This window comes from Megalobrama amblycephala, linkage group LG23 (genome assembly GCF_018812025.1).
Source record: "Megalobrama amblycephala isolate DHTTF-2021 linkage group LG23, ASM1881202v1, whole genome shotgun sequence".
Lineage (NCBI taxonomy): Eukaryota > Metazoa > Chordata > Actinopteri > Cypriniformes > Xenocyprididae > Megalobrama > Megalobrama amblycephala.
In genome coordinates, this window is record NC_063066.1 from 3552978 (window position 1) to 3569985 (window position 17008).

General features: G+C 37.6%; 1 protein-coding gene across 11 annotated transcripts in view; it reads left to right on the forward strand.

Moving 5' to 3' along the window:
• enox2 (ecto-NOX disulfide-thiol exchanger 2) overlaps positions 1-17008 on the forward strand; it is a 287212-nt gene that overhangs the window by 170025 nt on the left and 100179 nt on the right. For all 11 annotated transcript variants that reach the window (XM_048175874.1, XM_048175873.1, XM_048175875.1 and 8 more), the window contains one exon: positions 12442-12573. In XM_048175874.1, coding sequence (XP_048031831.1) covers positions 12442-12573 — 132 coding nt within the window. The remainder of the gene's footprint in view (positions 1-12441; positions 12574-17008) is intronic.

Sequence of the window (17008 nt, forward strand, 5' to 3'; positions counted from 1 at the left end):
CTCCAATCTCAAAATCGTCTGACATCGTTTTTACCTTTTTTTTTTTTGTAAAGGCCTTTTGACAAACAGTAAATGGCATTGTGATGCTTTTATCTGACACAACAGATCACTATAGCACCTCAGTTCATGCGGCAAACGTCATCTCTTCCTCTTTAATACAATTTTTAGCATGGAAAAAAAAACATGCATGAACATCAAAAGGTATGTTGAAAGATACTGTACAACTTACCAAAATGTATCATGTCTCATGTAATCACTTAGGGTTAGTTCACCCAAAAATGAAGTTTCTGTCATTACATACCCTCATGTCATTTCACCCGTAAGACCTTCGTTCATCTTCAGAACACAAATTAACCCATTTGTGCCCAAATTTTTCTGAATGGTTTCATGCATATTGTCACATATAGTCATGTTAATAGTCTCCTATGTGAACATGTTCTGCATTTATTTTCCCCAGGTTTTTTTTTTTTTTAAACGTGTTTGAATGTGCGGCAACTATAGTTGCCGGTGGGCAAATATGTTGTATGCACCCCTCAATGTAAAATTTGTATAGGAGGATAACATTTATGCATCTAACTCAAATTAGCTGCTTTCAGCAGATCAACAGATCAATCAAAGTTGAAGAACATTCGATGCGAACACAAAAAAGTTGCATCTAGCTTATAATCTCTTAAATATGAAAACAAAACAAACAACAAATCCGTTTGTTTTAAAGTGGTGGAACATAGTGCAGAACAAAGTTCAGCCATTAAGTTGCTCCAACAGAGCATTGTGAATCAAAATGTTAAATTACATTGTTCATTAGAAAAAATTACATCTATATGTGACCCTGGACCACAAACCCAGTCATAATTCACATGGGTATATTTGTAGCAATAGCCAACAATACATTGTTTGGGTCAAAATTATTGATTTTTTTTCTTTAATGCCAAAAATCATTAGGATATTAAGTAAAGATCATGTTCCATGAGGATATTTTGTAAATTTTCTACCATAAATATATAACAAATTCTTTTTGTGAGTGGATATACATTGTTAAGGACTTCATTTGGTCAAATTTAAGGTCATTTTCTCAATATTTTAATTTTTTTGTACCTTCAGATTCCAGATTTTCAAATAGTTGTATCTCGGCCAAAAATGTCCTATCCTAACAAACCATACATCAATGAAAAGCTTATATATATTCAGCTTTCAGATGATGTATAAATCTTAATTTAATAAAATCGACCCTTATGAATGGTTTTGTAGTCCAGGGTTACATATAACAAACAAACTAAAAATAAATAAATTAAAAAATAAATGAATTAACAAATAACAATATATAATATATAACAATATAAAATATTATGAAAGCTAAAAGCACTAAACAAGACCAATAACCTTGATTTATTAACCCATTAAACACAATATACCCCATATATATATATGTACTTACAAGTCATTTGCCCACCGGCAACTCTATAGTTGTCGCTCGTACTTTTGACTAAGTATACATTTACAAAAAACTATAGATCTCTTGTAAGATTTGTTTTGTTTGGATAATTCTAGAGATTATTTTTGATGAAATCCAAGAGTTTTTTATTTTATCTCCCATAGAAAGCAACGAAATTACCATATTCAAGTTCCAGAAAAGTAGTAAAGACATTGTTAAACTAGTCAAAGTGACCACAGTGGTTCAACCTTAATGTTATAAAGCGATGAGAATACTTTTTGTGCGCAAAACAAAACAAAAATAACGACTTTAACAATTTCCTTTCTACCCTGTCATTCCAGTAAATCACACTATCGGTATCAGCAGATATCATTCTGAGTAATCTGTTCTCGGTATAGGCAAAGAAATTTAGCATCCGTGCATCTCTAATTTAAATTGTGATAATATTTAACAATATTAATGCCTTTCCTGTATTTTTGATCAAATAAATGCAGACTTGGTGAGTATATAGGACTTATTTTTACAAGCATTAAGCAAGCATTTGAACAGTAGTAGTAGTGCATGCTATATCTCTCACTTTTGAAGACTGACAAATCCATGCTGTATTATTTATTTTCTGTCTTTTGTCGACTTAATTTTCTCACTGCTAATCATTTATTCTGCATCTGTCAAATATACATTTATAACTATACAAATGTCTCAGCCTTCCATGATGGCTGGCAATATGACCAAATGTTCTGAGTCACTGAATTGTCTACTACAATAAATGTGTAGTTGCTGTGTCAGACACTGATGTGGAAGTGCTCTATCACTGTCAGACATACAGTAGAGCTGTTTCAAGTTCAGTTAGACCCTGATCAAAGTAAAAATCCAGTGCATGTTTTCTTAGGGATTCCATCTCTCGCTTTATTCGTGGCCTGCTATTCCAGGCATACTGTATACATTTCTCAGCAGTTATTTTTGGTGTGACTGTAGATGTTGTAACGTGGTGGTCTGCACGCGTGAGTGCGCCTCTCTTGAGCGAGTTGAAATGTTTGGTAATGATGGTTCTTTATTGATGACTGCTCTCTATTAAACTCCTCAGGTCTGAGAGCTCAGAAGGTGCTGCTCCAGCAGTGCTGTCAGACCCTGTTTCCCTCAGAAACGGCTCAAACAGAGCTCAAAGCCTTGATGCGCACATCCTAAATTGTGCATTTGGGGGATGAATGTAGAGCAGCGAGGGAAATGTCACTGCCACTGAGCTGGAACCCAAAACTAATTATTCCCTTAATCCAGCCAGAAGAGAGACGGTGGAAATAAATAATTTGTGTAAACACACAGACGTCGGATCACAGCACTAGTCGCATTGTTAGAAAGACCTTGTTGCTGTCATGTTTGTGAGGGCTGGCTGTAATGGGTCCGGGGCGTTTGAGCCACGGCAGGAGTTCATTTGAATCCACCTCATCGGTAATGCCGGCCACATTATAACAAGCCTCTTTTTCAAGGTAGAAACGGTGAAAGCCGCTTACGGACTGAGCTCACAGGAGCCAGAGAAACTGAGCCAACATTCAACAATGTCTGTTTCAACTTAACAGACTCACTTTTCCTTTCATAAAATCATATTCAGATGGGGTCAAAAACATTCTCACTGCGCAATGTTTTTCTCATTCCTTTTTTGCTTTTTAAACACCATTCAAGGCTAGCAAAGGCCTAAAATTGTAAATGTGAACTGAGTTATAGCACAGTGCGCTCAATTATATCACATGTACTAACTTAAGACAGCCGGTGACTCAACCGTCAGTATGTCTGTTGCTGATATGTGTTCTACTGAGCATTTCTGAAGCTATAAATGTTCAAGAGGCTGTGCTATTTTGTGAATATAGTCATGGTTGAAGGGCATAGGTAGGTATGATGTGCCTGCAACACTTTTAGCCATGACTTTATTGACAAAATAATACAGCCTTGAGTGCCTTTAGTTTTGATTAAATGGTTACTGCATAATAAAATAATATTAAGGACATATTTTTTGATTAAACATCATATTATTATTTTAATTTTAATTCATCGGGTGCCATCTTTGTGTTGGAAAATATGGTGCATGACATATTAACCTACCTAGTGCTAAGATTAATTCAAAAGCGTGGGGTCTGTTTCTAAATGTGTGTGTTTTTTTTATTTATTTTTTTATCCTTAAATGCATGAATGATTCTCCAATTATTATTTCTTTTTCTGGTCTTTACCGACCCATATCTTTATCTAACATGGATGGCTCGGCAACTGTCTCAATAGCCGCTTTTCCACTGTCGGGCCAGTGTGAGCCAGGGCTTTCAGCGGGCCAGGCTAGGCTAATAGCCTTGGACACCGCTAATAGCTAATAGCACCGAGCCCAAAATCACGCTGCATTTCCACCGTCGAGCCAGAAGCTCCGTAGCGCTTCACCAAATCCCGTCCGTAACACGCCTCTCTGGAACAACGTCACGCAAACCCGTCATTTCACAAACAAATGGAAGTTTTATCAGAAAAATAATCAGAAATAAATGACTGGAAACTACACTCTAAAAATGCTGGGTTAAAAACAACCCAAGTTGGGTTGAAAATGGACAAACCCAGCAATTGGGTTGTTTTAACCCAGTGGTTGGGTTAAATGTTTACCCAACCTGCTGGGTAGTTTTATGTATCTCAACTATTGTTTAAAAATTACTGTATTGTTTGCTTAAAATGAACCCAAAGTATGCAAAGTTAACATTTATTAATATATGAACATTTATTAAGTTTAATGAATAATAAAACAAACATTTAAACATTAAATTGCCTATTAACTTTTGATTATTACTGTTGCATCTAGTAATTATGTGTCTGATTTTTAAATTCCAACCTATTTTGGGTTCATTTTAAACAAACAATACAGTAATTTTTAAACAATAGTTGGGTTAAATAAAACTACCCAGCAGGTTGGGCAAATATTTAACCCAACCACTGGGTTAAAACAACCCAATGGCTGGGTTTGTCCATTTTCAACCCAACTTGGGTTGTTTTTAACCCAGCATTTTTTAGAGTGTAGCGAGATCGTAAAGTGAACATGATAAAAGCAGGCGTTGTTGGCATTTTGTTGTTTACATGCATCGATGTTTTACCAAACAAATTAATCATCATTAATCAGTATGTTTACATCACATTTACAAAGTATAATAATTTCTACAAATTTTCCACCAAAAATACGACCTGAGGAGCTTTAGCACTCTCTCCAGTTGCTTTATTTTATGAAATATGTGGAGTGAAATATGGATGTCAGTCCGTTGAGAGACGAGATGTGGTGACAGATAAAATAAATACATGATTGTGATAGCCTACGTATATTTGTTTGATTTCTTTCTTGCGCATAGTCTTGGTGATCAGAATCCACATCGGATCACAAACAGAAGTTATTTCAAACACTTGCTGCTGTCTGAAAGTGAGTTTTGAGCTAAAATGATTTTAAAAGTCTTTAATGCTGATGTTAGCTACATGTAATCATCCATGGCACCTCCGTCTCCACACACAGATAAACTCCGCGTTTGTTCGTAATCACTCCCTCAAGCCCGAGCTGGCCCGCTTTGGACCAAGGTATTCGGCGGGCCGTTGGCCCCGAGGAAGCCCCGACGAGGCACGATCAAGCCCCGGAAGTGACTCCGACTGGCCCTGACACGCACTAGCACACCCGCTTTAGGCCCGACAGTGGAAACACTGCTAATAATAGTGTAAGACTCTCATGGTATTTTAATAAATATTACAAAAGAATCAAATATAGCATATTTTGTTACCTTTTATAACTTGGAAGGGTTCAATTTGAGCAGATGCTTTTTATCATCATCACTTTCATCATCAGAGTTATGCTGCGTTCCAGGCAGGTTTTTGAGCCCGTAAGTCACGATTTCAAATCACGACTCACAACTTTGTAGCGTTCCAGGAAAGTCACGCCAAACTTCGTAAAAGTGTAAACAAACCAATTTGGTGGACCGTACGGGGCTTATGCTCATTAATTATTTCTGTCGCCAAAGGTGCTTACTCCTTTTTGTGTAAAATTAATTTAACAGACTGTTAATCTCAACAAATTCACTAACACTTTACAATAAGTTTCATTAGTTAACATAAGTTAACTACATTAACATTAACTAATAATGAACTGCATTTCTACAGCATTTATTAATCTTTAATGTTAATTTCAACATTTACTAATACATTATTAAAATCAAGAGTTGTATTTGTTAACATTAGTTAATGCACTGTGAACTAACATGAACAAACTCTGAACTGTATTTTTTATTAACATTAACAAAGATTAACAAATACAGTAACAAAGGTATTTTTTGTGCGTTTGAAAAGATTATTTGTGAAGCTGTTTATATACACATTGCAACTCTCTTCAGATCAACGGCAGCGCGAACACAGGTTTGAATTGAGTTTTGGGCACGTCTCTCTCTCTCTCTCTCTCTCTCTCTCTCTATTGAAATCTTGCGTATATCAGTAGCGGCGTGCTATAATATTCATGAGGTGAGATGTCTCTATTAAAGGATACGCTCCCCGCACTTCGACCATTCATCACACCAGAAGCGTTTTCGGAACCCAAACGTAGAAATTTTTCACGGTTCCGGTTCTTTTCAAAAAACACTACCGGTTCCGGATGAGAACCGGTTCTCGGTTCCCAACCCTAGTCAGAGTTCACTTCCACAGTTCATTCAGCATCTGGCTCATATTCACCATCTCAACCATATTTTCAAAACTTTTGTTTTAAATGTCCTCTAAATCAATATTTTGATCGCTGACAGCTTTTTCACCAAATCCACCATCAAGTGACAGTGAGAGTTTGATTGCGTTCAGTAAATCACTGAGCCAAGTTTTGCTGATGAAACTTGTGTATTTTTTTTTTTCTGCCTGCAGTAACTATGAGTGAAACATCAATTTATCATATCAGACATTGCCACCTTGAGGAATAAAGGTGAACTGAATTTATTGAGTCACCAGAGGCTCGATTATTGTTGCACAGAACTTCTTTCTTTCAATAAATAAATAAATAGTAGCCTCCGTCACACTGCTGGCAAGACGTTTAATTTTATTAAACTGGAAATCGCCTAAACCTCCTACTCTTTCTTTATGGATTAAAGATATTTTCCATTTTATTAAACTAGAAAAAAATCAGACAATGAAGGGATCATCTGATAATTTCAATAGAATTTGGGGACCTTTCCTAGGATATGTAGGAAAATGAAAGGCCCTCATTCACCTGACTATACATCTCCTCTGGAAGTAATTATTTTCCTCCTCCGGTATATAGACCGGTACCCTACTTTAGGGATATGTTGGCTGTGTTTTACTTGGACTGGACTCTGACTAATTAGCATCCAACCAACTGATTTCCGACCATTAAGACAACACTTCAAGTACTGTCCTACAGATCACTTAAATCAGATGAAAGTGTATTTACTCAAGTGATCGTACTTCCTTCTAACTTCATTAAGAAGTGGGTAATCCATAGATGTTTGATTGCAGATTGCCTTCAATAAAGCTCTTGAGATGCATGAGCACTCTTTTTGAAGTGTTTATTCCATGAAAAAAAATGTTTATCACTTGATAGCCTTCATATCTTCTCAATAGAAGGGCTCTCAACACGTTTGATGAAGCTGGAACACCTGATATCTAGTGTTTTCAAGAAATCTTGGTCTGTCTCGGACCTACATGGTCTCAACCCTGTATAAGTGATCTATGGGATCAAATGGAGGTGTTTTCTGCTTGGCATATGACACTTGAGTATAAAGCAACAATCATTTGTTGTTAGCTGGCTTAACTTGTCTTTTCAAGGTGATCCAAAAGGCTGATTGAAATCGTGATGGTTTGGCATAATGAGGTTTGCAATTGTGGCGTGTCCCCAAAGACTTCATTCTAATGCTTGCCTGCCTGTCTTCTCCAGTTTGAAAAATCTCCCCAGAGAGAACCAGTCTTGCTAATGAAGTGAAAAAGTAATCTGCACATGGCTTTTGAGTGGCTTTTAGATGCATAGACGTTTATGGAAGTTGTGTTTTAGAACATATTTATTCTATTGTGTTTGATGCAATACTTGGCAGTTTAGCAATTGCTTTGTGCTAAATTATGCAGTGTAAATCAAATTAAAATATCACATTAAATGTCAAATTAAGAGCTGTTTAGACAGTCCTTGTCTTGTGATTGTGCACGACGACTTGATGTCAGATATTACTCTGCACATATGTTGACATTGACAAGAGAGCTAAATATGTACATAAATACAGGTTAAAATGCTACTACTACTACTACTATTAATAATAATAATACAATGTTGTTTTGGACCTCATTAACTTTCATTGTAATTTTTCATTACACTGATAAATATATCACTTTAAAGAAACCATAATTGTCCAGGTCAGAAATAATAGATATGACTGTCTATGTACGTGGGCATGAATCCTCCTTGCTTCACTTCTTGTCCTCAACTTCCTGGTAAAGTTGTCCCAGTTGCTTAAGAGCCAGTAATTGTCCGTCTTGCTGTTAAGACCTTGTAGATCGTAAAATAAATTTCTCAGAGTTTTTCTTGGCCTTCGGAGGGAGCTTTGGGCAGTGAGCCATGGACAGCTTTATTGAGAAAGTTTTGTGACCACACAGTGGCGGAGGTGTGTGTGTGTGTGTGTGCGTGAGTGTGTGTGTGTGTGTGGTTCAGGTATACCCTATGTTATGGCAATATCCAAAATCCTTGTCCTTGTGGGAACATCTTTTGGTCCCCATGAGGAAAACAGCTTATAAATCATAGTAAGTGGTGTTTTTTGAAAATGTAAAAATGTAGAAAGTTTTCTGTGATGGTTATATTTAGGGTTATGAAACAGAATATACAGTTTGTACAGTATAAAAATGATTATGTCTATGGAATGTCCCCATAAAACATGGAAACCCAATGTGTGTGTGTGTGTGTGTGTGTGTGTGTGTGTGTGAGAACAGAGAGACAGAACTGTAGATGAAGAAAAACAGGCCAGTGGGGGACACATCCCCCATCCATCCCCTGTGACTTTCAAATAGCCCTTTTTTTTTCTAATTGCTCTATTTCTCTCTCTCTCTCTCTCTCTCTCTCTCTCTCTCTCTCTCTCAGAAGTTTTAGAAAGGTGACTTAGAGACCCAAAGGACATATAAACCTAAAGAGATGAAACGGTCCCCTGGGAAGTCATTTCCTCTCAAAGTGTGTATGTTAGGTCAGGACAATCGACTACAGTAAATACATGCTATAAGCCTCTCTGGGAATGGACAATATGTGCACTTCGGCTTCTATTTTTTGTCTTGTGCATAATTACATATTTTCAAAATCAACTAATCAGTTGTTGTTGGGCAACTAGTCAATCCTCCTCACTCTATCATGTTATATATGGCCACATATACAGTATAATACAAGCATGCAACCCAAGAGAGTTTGAATGCTATTTCACAAATCACACATGCATTTTGTCAATTTATCTTTTTTTTTTTTTTCTTTATAAGTTTAGGTGGTTTTAGTCATTGATTTTGCTGCATCATCAGTCTCATTCTCCTCTCCATCCTAGCAAGACAAATGGCCTCTTCAGGCTTGGCAGAGGAAGCGATTGGTCCAGCAAACATCCTGTGCTGTAATCTTTGAAGCAATCTTAAAAATGCATTTTTGCTTTCCACTGAAAGAGCTTTTAATGAGTTCCAGTCCTTGACCAAACAAACTTCAGATCCACAGCTTGTATACAAAACCTACGTCTTTTCATTAGAAAGTAAAGTTTGGGCTTCAGATTTAGTCTTCTGAGGCATTGCATTATCCATAGTAATCCTGAACACTTACATGCTTTGATTTCCGTGTGTTTACACTGCGGATCAGGTTTTAGTAATGTTCCTCTGGCCTGCTGATCAGAGCGTGTGAGCGGTGCAGACTGGACAGGGATCAGGGAAAACAGTTCTGTGGTTTTTGCCTGGAGCGAGCGTTGTTTTTGAAAGCCTCACGATCCGTGTTCTCTCACTGTACCGCTCCATCACAAGCATTACATGCATGTTAATGCATGGTTTCACTATGTATTAAATGTTAATGGCATATTAGCTGTCAGAATGAATGAGAGATGGAATTGATCAAATACATGCACCATTGGTGAGCATACAAAACTTTTGAACAGTAGTTTTGGAGTAAAGTTTGTTTAACCAATGAGTGAGGAGTGATTGAGGAGCGGAAAATGGAAAGTCCGGCATTTGGAATTTGGAAAGGAGTGATTACAGACTGCTTTCAGCAGGAGGAAATTGCCTGTCGCTCCAATCCGCTCACACTAGCTACGTTTGCATGGACACCTTTTGTTTCTTTTGGAATGAATTTATTCTGATTGATGAATCCAAACATAGTGTTTACATGAATTTTAAATAAAGTGATCAGGTTGATGTGTGTGTTTATATTCCACAAGCTTCAATGCGCACACTGCCCAAATATCGTTATCCCACTGTTTGCATTCTCCTATACTGCTTCTTTTCTCTGTTTTAAACAGCAGATCTAATATTTATCTATTTCGGGTCCTAATTAGGAGACAACGAGCGCATGAAGCTTTGTGCCGTGCTGCTTATATTTATCAGGGTGTAAAAACGCCCCTTCCTGCACCCAAAACAAGGCTTCTATGGATGAGAGTCCAAAAAAGGACTGCTGGGACGACATTGTCCTGCTCCACTTCACAGACGATGAGTGGAAGGAGAATTTTATAATAACACAACAGTCAGTTATTACACTATATTCAACAACAACAACAGCAAAGCCACCTGAAGGCAAACCTGCAACCAAAAAAGCGTAATGCTTGCTAACGCTGCGGTACGCAGAGAACGGATGTCGCTTTTGTGAGGAAATGGCTTATCATTTAATAAATTGACAGCCCATCAGCTAATCTTCAACATGTTTGCTTTTAAGCATTAGTTTTGGATTGATCTATTTTTAGGGTTTACGCTGAAAAAAAAAAAAAAAAAGCTGTTTTAGAAGGACAATTGACCCTTCAAAAGACCCACCCCCCTTAGTTACTGTTGCTAGGTCCAACAAGCCATGGCACTCTCACGCCACACTTCATGCTCTTACGCAGTGAAAAATACAAAGAGGACACTGACAACACGCTGACAGGCAAGACAGAGGAGGTTACTTTTAGCATGAATCAAATTTGGTCATTTTTGGTCATTCAAGTCATGACAGATCGCTCTAGCGCCTCAGTTCAAGCGACATGTAAACCAATCAACTCGTCCTAGTTTTTGCATGAAATAAATGTGAATGAACATCAGAAGGTATGGCGTTTCAACAGTGGAAAGATGTCAATACACACCATTTTTCAAGTTCAAGTCCACTGACTTTAATCTACTAACTCTCCTGTCTAGTTTGTTTGTTGGACAAAATGGTGGATTCAGTGTTATGATTGGTCAGATCCCCTGTCAATCAAACTCTCGTCAAAGGGTGAATTGTGCAACAAGTTTGATCCAGTTTATGGCACTGTCACACAACTCTGAACGAAATTCAGTGACGTCAAGGCTGTTATATGATTGGTTATAATAATAAGACCATCAGCAACAATAAAATCAATAATAAGACCATCTCTGAGAACACCATTTATACATCATTGTACGTGTGCAGTGTTTACATGTCAGATTTAAACCACCCCTTATAATCTGAATGAAATTTTAGTCAGATTTGGCCAATACATCCCGATTGTCATGGTTACATGATGATTTTTGTTTTCCCACTGTGCTACTAGTCCAATTATAATCGGATTATTAGGATCCGTGTAAACACAGCTACTGATACAGATGATTAAACAGCTGCTTTCACTGGAAACGTTGGACTTCTGCATCAGTGCATGATGTCTGCTGCTTGTTGAATCCAATACCAGGATGGTATCAGTGAAACATGACTTTGAATTCACTCTCATGTCATGTCAGAATTACTATGATATTACTGGTAGAGAAAAAAACATTCACATCTTTGTCAATCTCATGCAAGTTTAAAGTAAAACCTGCAGCCCTTCAACATTTAAAGGTAGTTCTGCAAGTTGTTCCAGTTCTCAAAATGTCATTTTATTTCAGTCAATATTACCTATGTTTCTATCTTTACTTTTTTTCACAGTGTTTTGCAAAATAGTATAGATGCGAATAAATAGAAATTAATTATCAACAACAAAGCCAACACATGGATCAATAGTGTTGCCATAGAGACTAATCATTTCTGAGTGCATGTACGTGAACAGCTGAAAGCAGAATCTCTGAGTTGTTGACATATAATTATGCTAATTCAGACACGATGTTATTTAAATGTTAAAAGATACCGTAAACCCTTGTGAGAAGGGTCGGGAAAGTCATTTTTTATGCTCTGTTCTAAATAAATGTGCTGTTTTTAGATGTTTGACCAAAACCCCCTTAAATACCCCTCTGGAGAACCAGAGAACTAATTATCGCTGCTGTTTTCCATTAACTCTGTATAATAATTCCCTGACCAACCACAAAGACATTTTCTCAATAGTTGGTAGAAATGATCTCCTCACATCCACGTGACTGCCACCCACTCCATGCAAGAGCCACATGTTCTCTCACACACTGGAAGCCCATGTGGTCACTCTTCAGATATGGGAACTTCCTGAACTCTATTTCTCTGTTTATGCCGTTCACTCTTTTGGTGGGCGATGCTGAAGTTTATCAGACCTCTGGCAGCAGTTATTATGGCAGTCTGTTTTCTCTGAAGTGATGATGTGCTAAAGCACATTGGCACCTCTGCTGTGTTAATAGTACATAAATTAGTTTTCAGAAGAACTTTGGTTCCCAATTTATCTTAATAAAATATGTTTTATGTGTTAAACCGACGAACACATTACATCTCGCCTCTCTCAGCTCAAACATTTTATTAAGTTCCAGTCCTCAGCTCAGACTTTTAAAATCCATATATTACATACGTACACAATACAAGACAACGCATTTAATCCTGAATGTGTCCAGTGAATCAAACTGCATGTTTTCTCTCTCTCTCTCTCTTTCAGAGGGGCTCCGAAATATTGCCATGGACTCCAACTCTTTAGCGATGCCCATGTCGGACCCTAATGCTTGGGCTACTGCCATGAACAACCTCGGAATGGCCCCCATGAGCATGACTGGCCAACCTATCATGTCAGGTAAGCTTGAGTTATCAACTTACGGTAACACTTTAGTTTAGGGTCCAATTCTCACTATTAACTAGTTGCTTATTAGCATGTATATTTCTAGGATATTAGGTGTTTATTAGTACTTATAAAGCACATATTAATGCCTTATTCTGCATGATCACATTCTATATCCCTAGTAACTACCTTACTATTAATTAGCAGTAATTACAAGTTTATTTTGGCAAAAGTTGTAGTTAATCGTTAGTTAAAGCAGAACTAAGTAACTTTTTTTACCTTCATAGATAGTTTTCTAAGTCCTTACGATGGTTAATTGACTTGTAGTGGTGTGTTTGAGGCGTGCACTAACCCCCTCTGGCACGTCTATGCCAGAAAACAGCACTTGCAAGTTGAGCTTTGCCGACCCGACACATTCTCGCCTCATGTTCACGTTCACGCGAGAGTGACAAAATGCTTTATAATTTCGAAAATTACCCACCTCCATCGAGATTTCTTGTACTGTATTTGCAAAACTACTGCACTGGTGAGCGTTGTAGCTGCGCTTGGAGTATTTATGACAGTGTGATTCACTGAAGGAACCTGTAGAGGGAGCTTCGCAATTCTTACCGCTTTAATAGTGAGAATATTATAATAGTACATAAATGCTAAAATAAAACTGGTACAGACAACATGAAGACAGTAGCGGAAAATGACCAGGATATGTTTAGAATTTCCATCCATCCAAAAGTAATAATCATGCATTCAAGTCCTCCTGGGAAGTTCGTATTTAACAGGTGGGAAGTTGTGTTTCTAACATCAGGTGAGTTTAAAGGTGCCCTAGAATTAAATATTGAATTTATCTTGGCATAGTTGAATAACAAGAGTTCAGTACATGGAAATGACATACAGTGAGTCTCAAACACCATTGTTTCCTCCTTCTTATATAAATCTCATTTGTTTAAAGGTCCCGTTTTTCGTGGTTTTTTGAAGCTTTGATTGTGTTTATAGTGTGCAATATAACATGTGTTCATGTTTTGCGTGTAAAAAACACAGTATTTTTCACATAATTTACTTATCTGTATACCGCTGTTTCCACTGTCATAAAAACGGGCTGATGACTTCCTTGTTCTATGAAGTCCCTCCTTCAGAAATACGTAACGAGTTCTGATTGTGCCAGCGGTTCCTGTGTTGTGATTCGACAGCAGCTTAGTGAACCTTGCCCGGAAAGGTCACGCCTCTTACCATAACGTGGAGATGCACGCGCTCAGTGTTATTGTAAACATGTCTTTAATTTTACCCTATCAATTTGAGCCGGAATCAGACCCGGTGATTGGACTGCGGGATGAAAATAACAGCGTTTCGACGACATGGCGACAAACACACTCTACAAACGCAACTCTTGTGTATTCCTGTGGGCGGAGGTTAGTCAAAAAACTGTTTTAGTGACGTCATTAAAGAAGGAAGTAGAGGGATGTAGTCCAAACTGGCCGTTCGATGTAGGCGACTTCTGTTAAATAAAATATCTCTCTTGGCATTGAACTTTGAGCTTATACTCTAACAACAACATTACACACTAACTAAAGTTTGAAACATGGGATCACGAAGAACGGGACCTTTAAAAGACCTCCAAAGAACAGGAGAATCTCAACATAACACTGACTGTTACGTAACAGTCGGGATCATTAATATGTACGCCCCCAATATTTGCATATGCCAGCTCATGTTCAAGGCATTACACAAGGGCAGCCAGTATTAACGTCTGGATCTGTGCACAGCTGAATCATCAGACTAGGTAAGCAAGCAAGAACAATAGCGAAAAATGGCAGATGGAGCAATAATAACTGACATGATCCATGATAACATGATATTTTTAGTGCTATTTGTGAATTGTCTTTCTAAATGTTTCGTTAGCATGTTGCTAATGTACTGTTAAATGTGGTTAAAGTTACCATCGTTTCTTACTGTGTTCACGGAGACAAGAGCCATCGCTATTTTCATTATTAAACACTTGCAGTCTGTATAATTCATAAACACAACTTCATTCTTTATAAATCTCTCCAACAGTGTAATGTTAGATTTAGCCACGGAGCACCATCAAACTCATTCAGAATCAAATGTAAACAATATAACAGTATACAATACTCACATAATCCGACGCATGCATGCCGCATGCATGACGAACACTTTGTAAAGATCCATTTTGAGGGTTATATTAGCTGTGTGAACTTTGTAAATGCACTGTATTATAGTTGAGAGCTCGGGGGGGCGGGGAGCATGAGAATTAAAGGGGCCGCAGCCTATATATCGGTTCATAGTTAATGATGCCCCAAAATAGGCAGTTAAAAAAATGAATTAAAAAAAAATCTATGGGGTATTTTGAGCTGAAACTTCACAGACACATTCAGGGGACACCTTAGACTTATATTACATCTTGTAAAAAGAAGTTCTAGGGCACCTTTAAGTCACTTTCGTCATAGCAAGATTGCGTTGTACCTTCTCTTCATTTACTACACAAATATACAGCAAGGTTTTTGAAATCTAATTTTTTATGTTTTTAATTAAATTATGAAGCCACTGTAAACTTTAGTTACATATTATTACAATGCTATTATATTTTGTGCAGGGAATTAGCTTATTGTGTTGTAAATAAAAAAGCCTGACAATGTCACGGCTAAATATTGTGTTATACCGCCATGTTTCTCACTGACACGCCCCCAACTCGTACAGATCGGGGCTTAAAGAAAATCCCAAGCTTCCCACTGGTATTTACGACTTTGCGGTGGCATTCATGTGCGTTCAACTCTTAAATACAATCTTTTCGACATGATTTGAATGCACCATAAGTACAGACTATTTCATGACCATATCTCTGCAAAAGTGTGAAAGTCTGCCGAGAAAAAAAAAAAAAAAAATGTCAATAAGTAAGTGTTTTCACAATGCTTAAGTAGTTGGTAGTAGTTAAGTAGTTGGAATTACAAGGTCACACTGAAGAACTAGTTGTTGTATTTGTTTGTGAAGCTTCACACACACACACACACACACACACACGCACAAATAGTAAGACAGAAATACCATGGTAAAGTTAGCACTGCTATAGTAAGTTGGATCGCACTTTAGTTTAATTTATTGACATTTACATGACCTTTTATTTTTATATAGTCGCTTTAATTGTAGTTGTAGTAATTTTGTCACGTGCTTTTGCATTATCATCATTATTATTATTTTAATGTTTCTATTTAGCTTTATTATTATTATTATTACAGTTTTAGTCAAACTTATGTCTTTAGTTGCCGAATGAACGTTTGTAATTTTCATTTCAATTAAGTTTTTCATCTAATAGATCTTTTTCAGCTTTATTTCAGTTATCATTTTTTTTATATAGTTAGTTTTTTTATATATATAGATTTAGTTACCAACACTGACCGGCACTGCCATGGAAACTGCACTGTCATTATTTGAATCAGTTGACACTTTCTTTCACACCGGTCTGTTATTTTTGTGTCATGGATTTCAGTTGCATTCATCCGATAATCATCCTAAAAATTGAACTGTGGGGGCTGTATTATGTGCCGGTCAAACAGACCCATTCCAAGTTTCCTACCTTGGAATCAAATAAGCTAACAGCGTGGACCAGACTTTACATTTACAGTGCAAAAGTTATAAAGGTTTAATTTGATGGATGTTTGCTAGTCTACCTCCCACTGCTGCAGTATAAACCAGAGCCTGAGCCTGATGCATCCTGTGGGCCTCTCTCCCTGATCAGAAGCAGAGCGCTCAACTGAGTCAGCAAGAGTGTGAAAGTACCAGTGTGAAAACTTCAAACACATTCCCACAGTGCCGTCAGAGTGGCCAATTAGTTTCAGGGCTTTTTCATCTCATTGGTTAGTCAGCAGCACAATGCGAAGGAATGGCTGTGTGACGCTCGGAGCAGAGGCTGCGTTACGCCAGCTGGATGGAGATGCAGAACATCTCAGCTGGTGCGCATGAGTCACTTAAACCCACACATCCACAACGCTCATTTCAGAATTCATTTCTCTTTTGCTCCGCACCGTTTATTAGTTGGAACGCAAAAGGTGAGGAGTCCAAAAATGCCATTGAAGCATCTATTTAATTCCAGGGAGATTAGAATGAAATGCAACTGCAAGATGGATGGATTTTCATTACAGTGAAATGAAAACACTGGAGGGTCATCCGACAGGCGGCAAACATCTAATTTTTGTTCTTTCTCCAATATCATTCAAAATGATGGGCTGCATTTATCAGTAAACACACCAGTTGCAGTATATACTGGCATGTGTCTTTTTCTCCTCGGGTTTCAGAATCGATTCTCTGTGGAGTTTCGTAAATCACCTCCTTCATCTTATTTAAAGTCATATTCACAGCAGCTCAGTCGCAGAGATATATGCGCGGGTGTACCCCGCTATAGGCGCATGTTTCAAATGAAGTGGGCCGTAGGGATGCTCCAGCC